The sequence below is a fragment of the Nannochloropsis gaditana genome, assembly GCF_000240725.1.
Source record: "Nannochloropsis gaditana CCMP526 unplaced genomic scaffold scaffold256, whole genome shotgun sequence".
In the NCBI taxonomy this organism is placed as follows: domain Eukaryota; class Eustigmatophyceae; order Eustigmatales; family Monodopsidaceae; genus Microchloropsis; species Microchloropsis gaditana.
Genome location: NW_005803697.1, coordinates 28715 through 37601, shown reverse-complemented (window position 1 = coordinate 37601; position 8887 = coordinate 28715). Strand labels below are relative to the sequence as shown.

Here is an 8887-nt window from a genome sequence, read left to right as displayed (position 1 = left end):
GACAGGAACAATTGCTGCCAAGATTCTTATTCTTCGTTTTCCTCCTGCATTTCCCTCTTCCTTGCCCTGGTTATACACCTTGTAAATGACCCTCCTTACATGCCACATACCGCTGCTTCGGCTTCACGCTCCCTCTCCATCTTTGCTTTGCATTCATTTTACAACCTACCCGGCTTCTTACCTCTGCTCCTCCTTGCTCTGATTTCCTTCCCCTAAAGCTTCCCCCACAGCCAATGGTCAACTTCGTCGAAGTTTTATATTCCCATTACCCCCCGCTTGTCGACGTTAGTGTCGCCTGCGTGCGAGCTGTCGACCGGGTGCGTACAAGCCCCAAATTCTCCTCCTTACCTACGTCGTCCTTGACAGGTGCCTCTCCTTCACGCATAACCTTCCTTCCCTCTCCGCTCACCGCTATAATCACAACCAACACGCTCTCCCTCCCAAGTACCCAGCCTTGAAATACATCAGTCCCTGCTTCCTCATTGTCCACCACCTCTTGTCTCACAGTTTCATGGGTTTGGGCATTTTCAATGGAGACAAGCCCTGTTTAAAGGGGGAGGTGCGGGATGGGGAGTTGTCCTTGGTGTTGGTGGAAGGGAGAGAGGGCGATGTCTGTTGACCATGTCGCTGGCTGGAGGAAGACGGAGAGGCTGGGATTTGAAAGGGTTCCTGCGGCTGTCCGAGGGGCGACAATGGAGGGAAAAGAGTGAGGAAATGGTGAGTTAAAGACCACGGGGATGGAGTCTTGAGACTCCTTTTCTTCATTTGTCAGACGAATCATGAGGCAGCTTGTTTGGTTGTTTGATATTTGTTTAATGTTGAGGTGGAGCACTGATTCGGAAAGTACGGTCATGTCGTAAGCGCCAGCACGGATCTCTTTGTTCGTTTGATCTCAACTTAGTACACAAAGAATCCGTAAAAGCCAACATTTTGAGGAAGTACGTCCATTTCCCCTAATATCCTTCCCATGACTAGTGCTTAAAGACGGCTGGCATGCGTTGCATGGTCTTCAGATTCCGAACAAGGAAACTTGGCGGAAAAGTGCATCTACAGTCAACTTCGCGACTCCCACACGTCGTCCTCCATGTATTCCACGCACCTGCACAACTTGGCGGCTGTCCGACTGCATGGTCCAAACCGTGCCTTTACAACTGTGCAACGCAATGCGTGATGGTGGTGGGACGGGTAGAAAAAGAAATTTACAGTTGAGATCATCTGGAAAGCAACGGATCGGTTTCCTTTGACTTGAGTTCAGGTCAGCATGTCGTCGATGGAAAAATCCAGGCATGACGTATGCCTCCAACCTACCAAATCCACAAGATAGTGGCCAATTGTGGGCGACACAGACAGCCGTCCATGAAAAAAATATGTGGTACCTTGCATGATATCAAGGTAACGAGTCCTGACATATCTATATCCGGGTAGGTGAGAGAGGGAAGTTGCGGCCTGCGGATTTCGCTTGATATTATTTTCAATTGACAAGTACCAACAGTGGATTAAAAAAGAAAATTATATGTATTGTGAATGGATTATTAATCTTAACTTTTAAAAGTCGATAGTTTTGTATTCGCAAGTCTTGATTTGGTGACGAAAGTAACGTGCAACTGAGAGAGAGAGAGACGGCTAGCGTGGATGACGAGGGTCAAGGAGTATGTAAATGTCTGTAAAAATACATGTGACACGCGCTAGCGGCAAAGCAATCGATGCATGGTAATATATGGCACAATGAGAAAACCGTCCCGGCTACTTGTTACTGGCCGAGCATTCATAGGATGCGTCGCGAGTGACCCCTGTGTTCCAGTTCTGGTTTGAATTAACTTGCATTTCTTGTCGACACTTTTTCTCATTTTACATCATACTTTTTGATTTAGCAGTCAGTAGTTACGAATAATGCGGTGAATACTGCATTGAATGTGGCAATAACATCACCTGTGTGTAGGCAAATTTTGTGTTTGCTGTGCCCGTAATGCTTGCTTCGCACCAAAATTTAACGACTCATGTCATGAACGTAACCACCTCGCTTACAACCAGCTTTCCGTATCTTTCAGCTTATGTACATCATCTAAAATTGGCAAAGGTTGATTTACCCAAGCACGGTCATCTTTCTCCAAGTTCTCGTCCAGCTCTCTGTACTCTTCGACTTATCCGTTTTGCCTGTGGGCTACCCGAATCTGAAGGAAAATCATTATTAAAAACACTGCTATGCCATGTTAGTTTCCATAATTACAACTCGAAATATACCAAACTTGACCGTATTGTGTTGTAGGAACATTTTGCATCGATGCAAGCGAATCTCGGCACAGGGCAAATGAGCTTTTGGTCGTTTCATGTCTCCATTCAGGCAAAATTAAGGACCGCTTCGAAAGTTTCTTTCAATCGTTTACTTGTTGAATTGGTTTTGTCATGGTGAATTCGACGGCCATGCATTGATGCGAATGATCAACTCACAAGCCAGTAGTCTCGCAACGGGAGCGGTTGTGCTCTCTCTCCTTTCCGCTTAAACGGAATAATTTATTTTTCGAAAAACCAGTCAAATCCTATTAAAACGCACTATTGATGGTCATGCATGCATCTCCTCTTCCTTACGACAACGCTCGTACCACTGGTGGCAAGGGTATGAAATCTCCGAAGCCTGAAAATGGACTCCCGAAGTTCCTTTATCCTCTTTACACGTTATCCCCGAACGAAAGCTCCACTCCGTAGTATTAGCCATGCAACCTACGTCCTTTCCTCTGAACACCATGCACTGCTTTTAAAACACCTGCAACGCGATGCTTGGTGTCTCGACTAAGATATTCGGGATGCGTGGTGTATTTAAGCGCAGGAAAGTCAGGCACCGCCCACAGTAAATCCGTGGGGGAATGTCCGCGCTATCTTCCGAACAAGCAGATGGGGAGACTTTGACCTTACTCTTTCATGGAGGCGTCTTCTTTTTTGTGTAGATTCGTATGCTCTGCGGACAAAACCGTCTTTCCATCGACGGGGTGTTCATTTCGGTCTCTTGGGCTTTTGTTGAAAGCACGCTTGTTAAAAATCCCCTAACTTTCTGTTTCGTTTCGGGATTTCGGAAGAGAGTCGCACAGGGTATGAAAGTCGCGGTCCATGCTAGGTGTGCAACATAGCCTTCATATAACAAGTACCTGCTCACAATGTCGACGGAGTACAAAGAGATGGTGTGGCATCTCCTTTATCGCTCGACGCGTGCAGACGAGAAGCAACAAGAAGGTGGCTCCCCTCGGAAGGATGTGTCTGCAGGGGATGACGACAAATTGGACGGAAATCAGATGAAGACCGAGTTCGAGGAGCAAGAGAACAGCAAGCAAGATCAAAATGTCGGTGATGCGAAACAGGAATCGACGTGTGAGGTTCGGGCAGTGGTACGCGGCCCCATGGCCAGTGGATTAACGGATGAGACATTGGTGTCGATAGTGATCAACGCGGTCAAGAGCGGCCGCACCACGCAAGTCATCAACCTAGACGATTTCCCCGGAGACACAACGACCCTGAAAGCGGACGAAGACAAGAACAATGCAGGGCCTGAGCCTGTCAAAAGCACGAGCACGAAAGGAGTGCCAAAGAAGATGGCGGCGCCTCACTCGACTTATACAAATGCGAACCCTGGCAAGCACCATCGGCCCAGCTCTGCACGAAGAGCGTGTTGCTTTTGCACCGCGAAGAAGCTAGCTTGTAGCGGAGGTCTCCCCTGGTAAGTGATGTTTTTGGGCTCTCGGACCGAGACACGTGCGGTGCTGTGTCTCCTCCCTCTGGTGATTCTGTCGGTTGCAGGCTTGATCCTCCCTCTTCTTTTTCTGGTTTTCTCACAGTCACCTGTGCGCCACTCGTGGTATCACCTGCGAGTACGTGGAACGGAAGCGCCGACAACAGCCTCACGTGCCCAAAGTCATCAAACGGGCCACACCCGGGGAGGAGCCCGTAACCGCCGCTGTTTTTCGGTCTAGGCCCTCCGACCCCTCCTCTCTGTCCCCGTCAGACTCGTCGGCCATCCCTGCACCCAGGCAATCTCCCCCACCCTCTTCCCAATCCGGTGGGCCCCGGCGTGGCGCCAAGAGCACACCGGCACCCGCGACGGCGGCTCCGCTTCCCTCCCCTTGGCCACCCGCGCCGGCCCCCCGAGGTCCCTCGCAACCTATGCTACCATCTGCTCCCATGGCGGAAACAGAACGCGCGTACTGGCATGCCATGAACCCGTCCATGTTTCCCCCCTTTGGGATGGGCGGGGGAGGGGGGGGAGTCCCCCCCCACCCTATGCATTTCGCGGCGGAGCGAGCGCACGGACTTGCCATGCCGGCGTCCAACTCGGGCACGTTCAGGATGAGCATGGCTTCCCCCCCTGGCGCCAACGCCGCCGGTGCCCATACGGGCCCTCTGGCCAATACCAGCGGCTACACCCATACCAACTGGCAGCCCTCGCCCGGCCTTGGCATGCCTGGGGCCGGCCCTGGAGATTCCTGGGCCCCTCTCCACCCCGCTTGCAATGACATCCGCTTCCCACAAATGGGGACCAACGGAGCGGGCGCCATGTGGCAGGTTCCTTACCCCAACTATCCCCCTGCGCAATATTTCCAGGCTGCGCCGCCCCAGGACGAAATGCCGGTCCCTCGGGAGGTCAGGATGCAGTCGATGCCACCAGGTCCGGACAGATTGGGAGCCCTGGCAGCGGTGTCGGCGGAAATGGGGGGGAATGGACAGGCCAAGGGTCCTGTTGGAGGGCAAAGCACCGACGCTGGTGACGTGGATCGTGGCGCGAAAGGAGAGGAAGGGGATCGAGTGAAGGAGGGGCAAGGGGCTGGTGAGAATGGATCTCGGCGAGTGAGCATCGAAGGGAACTTGGCCTCAAGCAGAAAACGACCGCTCCACGAGGAAGGGGAGGACATAGACGAGGGAGGAAGGCACAGGGAAAGTACGCAATTGTGCGATGACGGGTCGAAGGGGGTTGGGAAGATGGGAAGGCGGGACGAGGCGAGCAGGAAAGGCCATGAAAAGGGTGAGTAGGGTAGGAAAGCGATACAGACTCGACGGACGCAACATGGCTGAAGCGGTAATCGAACAGGTGAGGGGGAAGAAACCAGCATCGCACCAGCCAACCAGGAGAAGAAGGGAACAGTGCAGGGATGTACTGCAGCATGAGCAGAGGCAGCAACCGGTAATCCTCGCGTCCGAGCTATCAGGCTGACATGGTAGGCTTGTCCAGCGACATTGATAGGTATGCGCGTCCTGGCATCTGTCCTTCATCACATCAGATGTATACGAGCTTCGGACACAAATAAAAAGAAAAACCGACTAAATTTTCGGTGGGACTACACTTCTTGTGCATTTGCAGGATCACAAAAATGACGGGGCGCTGGCTCTTATGCGCTGAACGGCGAACAAAACATCATTTAAACACCACGCTTCCTTGCAGAATAAAGTCCTTGTGAGAAAATTATACAAAAAGTTGCAGTTTCAACACATTGGAATTTCAAAGCGCAACATTCTCGTGCAACATCTTGCAGAAAGTCATAAGTCGAAAGCTGCAGAGAGCAATCATCATTTTTCATGCTGCCGCAAAGAGATCTTTTCTTTTCTTATGCACTCTGGTCGTCTATGGCATTGGCACTCGCTTGATATATACCTACATGTGGCCTTTGGTTCCAATGCGATCATTTCCTGCGGCCGGGGGTGCATTGAAAAGTAGCATTGCAGACGGTCCTAGGTTTCGGAGCTTGGGTATTTCGGACATAGGATTAGGCGTGTTGAGACATCGCATACCCTTGACTACTGTCCAAATTCCCTTTTCTGTACACGCTCAAGTTCCATTCTTAAACCTTGTCAATTTTGTTGGGGAACGCACAATCCGCCACGTAACGGGCTACGATTCATCCCTAAATCTCCTTCTTGATTCTGTCATTACACGGCATCAGTTTCTGAGACGGGCTCAGGCGGGTTTTTCTCGCCATTTTCGCTCGTCCCGTGGTCGTCTGTCTCCTTCAGAACTTCAAGATGCACGGTGGTCGGAGATCGCCGGATTGGATCCTCCGGTCCACACGATAGGTCGTCCTTGCAGTCGTTGGTCGCGTTTTCCTCCCTCTGATTTTCATTTTCCTCCTCGGGCAGTACCAACATCTCAGCTCCAGTTTCTGCTTCCGGAGGAGCTTCCGCACCGACAGTCTCCCTGTCGAGCGCCGTTAATTGCTCCCGCAGCACCCGCTGCTCCTCTTGCAATGCGGCCAGCTCCCGCCACAGCTCTTGTTCTTTGCTGTCACTCTCCCCCCTGCTTTGTCCGTCCTCTCCTTGATCGCCTTCCTCGCGCTCAGTTTCTTCATCTTGGGGACTTTGATTGCCACGAATGCCCGGCTTTTCGGGGTCGGACCACAGGGCGGCCCACCTCTGCCTCGCTTCCGCCACCAGCCTGGTCGCCTCTTCCACCTGCTTTTCCAGGGCTGTCTTCCTCTCCCACGCCCTCGTCAGTCGTTTCCGTAGGGCCGGCATGCCTAGAGGGTCCTTTAGAGCGAGCCGGGCTTTCTCTTCGATCGTCGTCACTGCCCGGTTCCAGCTCCGGCCCGCCTTGGCCACTCGGAGTATCATCTCTTGTTTCTCACTGGCCCGTCCTTTCCAGGCGGCTTCGTAATTTTGTAGTTGTTGAGTCTTTTCACGGTGCTCCTGCTCCAGGGCGCTTTCCTCTTTGATGAGCTGAGCCCGGGTCTCATGTTCTTGGGCGATGCGGCCGGACAGCGCACAAACCTCCGTGTTTAGTCCTTCCGCCTGGACACGAAGCTGTGCGAGCTCGTGATCCAGAGCGATGCTACGTGCATGGTAACGCTCTGCTTGATCATGTAACTCCGAAACGCGGACCTTGTTTTGATGCAAACCTGCGCGCAGGGAAATAAGGAGCGATAAAAAAGGGGGAAAAGATCGCAGAAGGGTGGGGGGGCGTGAGACTTTTGGCGCTTTACCCGGTGAAGTACAAATACAGACGTCCATGCAGCAAAAGCCATACTTAATATTTAGGTTGTATTCAATCATTAAGCATCAAAAACGACCTTGTGCTACATGCTGAATTTGCAGGTTCTCCGCGTGATCCCTTGCGCCGGTTGTTGATGGAGAGGATTTAGTCGGAAAGGCATGAGAGTGAGAGGGTCGCGGTAGCATACTTGAAATGAAAAATTCTGGTTTCCTTTATGATGGAAAGTGTTTTGTTATTTGTGTCGTTTCGACGGAGAAACGGACCCCTGTGGACGGTTTGGTAACATGAGGAGGAAAGAAGGAGAGGGAAACCTCGGAACGTAACAGGGACATGCTAAAATGGATCAAATTTGATGATTTATGTTATAGAAATGCTGACTTGATATTAACTACAAGTCATTGCCGACACATGAAACAGGAAGCTACGGAACTCAAATCAAGAATTTGTTCTTGGTGGTTGAGAGAACACTTCCCGGGGGGTTACCCTAAGCAATAGGGAAGTACACATACATGCCTACTATCAATGTACAAAGTCCATTTCAAGACGACGCATTCAGCTTCAACAACACGAGTAAGGACCCAAAAATGACCCACACTATCATTTTTATTTAAAATAGGACGCAATTTTGGCAATTTCAGGATAGCATAGCAAGTGCTGAAATTGAAGGGGGAGGTAGAGGCAAGCACGAACCTGACCATCTATCGCAGATAAACCCCATCATTTCTCGGGCATAGGACACCTGCCAAGAAGGTTGGCAGACTCCTGGGGATCGTGAGTGATTCGTCGACTTAAATTGGCAAGCGTGTCGTATTTTCTGTTGTGAAATGTGGTAGTGATGTTTATGTTTTCTTTGCCTCCTTTTTAATCGCAGCGAGCGGGGACGTCAAGTCTTCCTCGCGACTCAAGGGATTCAATTTGAAGTCTTCTTGCTAAGCACAACAAGAAAATCCCTCCCTCGAAATCTTGTACCCAGCAGATCTATATGATAATATTGTTCTCAATGTTGTTGGCCGTTCAGGGTCCTGCGCGCATTGCGTTGAACAAAGGTGTGCTACTTAACGGACGATACGCTCCTGCGTGACATCATTATCTGCTTGACTTACATAACTCAGTTCGTGCATTCACATTATATCTTGCTTTACAATCTTTTATCTCTTAGAATATCGTACGATACTCCTCAAAGTAGCTTTCAATCATGACTTTCTCAAACTCTCAGCACAAATGTTTTTCCTCACTTTTCCTGAGGGATAAGCACCTCCACAGCAGTCATTAAAAAAATTTCCTAAATCGTGTCTTTCCATTTGTGCATGCATCTGACAGGTGTCATAAACGTCTCAAAGTTTTGTCGATTTGCCTTTTTGTGCCCAGTAACCCGCATCATGGGTCCTGCCCTGATCAAGGGTGTCCTCCTCGACCTCCACCTCCTGCTTCGACTCAGCACCGGCAAGCGACACGTGATGCGCGCCATGACCCGCGAAGATTTAGTGGATCCAAATTCTCACCATACGAATCCATCGAGATCCAAACTTACCCCTCTTTCTCACGAGGAAGCGCTGGAAAGGCACATTCGACTGGAACTGCTGGGGGTCCCCCGGGGAAAGGAAGGAGGACGCGACCCCGCCCCTCACGAGAAGAAGGGCCGTATGGACATCATAAGCACCGTGGCAAATTCGATGGGAATCTCAGGCTTCAACGTTCATGGTGAAGAAGCGCGAGATCCTCGGGATGCATTCGCCTCAGCCGGCATTGGCTCGACCCCAACGCCGCTCGCTCCCCGTCCTCCAGGCACTTCCCCCTCTTCTCCTTCCTCTTCCTCCGAGGAGATCCGCACCAAGTACCTGGCCCGCCTTAGAGAAAAAGGACGTTGTCAAGGCGGCGTCCAGGAAGAAGGGAGGGTTGGGGACCACCTGGCTGGCGGGCAGA

The 8887-nt window shown here is 51.1% G+C and overlaps 2 protein-coding genes across 2 annotated transcripts; one reads left to right on the top strand and one right to left on the bottom strand.

Moving 5' to 3' along the window:
* Positions 1-11: 11 nt before the first annotated feature.
* NGA_0074000 (uncharacterized protein) lies at positions 12-1155 on the bottom strand. The gene is made up of 2 exons (XM_005855217.1): positions 1100-1155; positions 12-675 (listed from the first exon to the last, which is right to left on the bottom strand). The coding sequence occupies exons 1-2, from the start codon at positions 1127-1129 to the stop codon at positions 502-504; spliced, it is 204 nt and encodes a 67-aa protein (XP_005855279.1). The 5' UTR covers positions 1130-1155; the 3' UTR covers positions 12-501.
* A 1903-nt stretch (positions 1156-3058) lies between these two features.
* Positions 3059-5312, top strand: NGA_0074300 (fungal specific transcription factor domain-containing protein). Its single transcript, XM_005855220.1, has 2 exons — positions 3059-3706; positions 3825-5312. The coding sequence occupies exons 1-2, from the start codon at positions 3150-3152 to the stop codon at positions 5011-5013; spliced, it is 1746 nt and encodes a 581-aa protein (XP_005855282.1). The 5' UTR covers positions 3059-3149; the 3' UTR covers positions 5014-5312.
* Positions 5313-8887: the final 3575 nt, after the last annotated feature.

Coding starts and splice junctions, on each gene's coding strand:
- NGA_0074000 (XM_005855217.1), bottom strand. CDS start 1,129: ATGCAGTCGGACAGCCGCCAAGTTGTGCAG. Junction 676..1,099: donor ACAGCCGCCAAGTTGTGCAG/GTGCGTGGAATA, acceptor CCCCTCGGACAG/CCGCAGGAACCCTTTCAAAT.
- NGA_0074300 (XM_005855220.1), top strand. CDS start 3,150: ATGTCGACGGAGTACAAAGAGATGGTGTGGCATCTCCTTTATCGCTCG. Junction 3,707..3,824: donor TGTAGCGGAGGTCTCCCCTG/GTAAGTGATGTT, acceptor GTTTTCTCACAG/TCACCTGTGCGCCACTCGTG.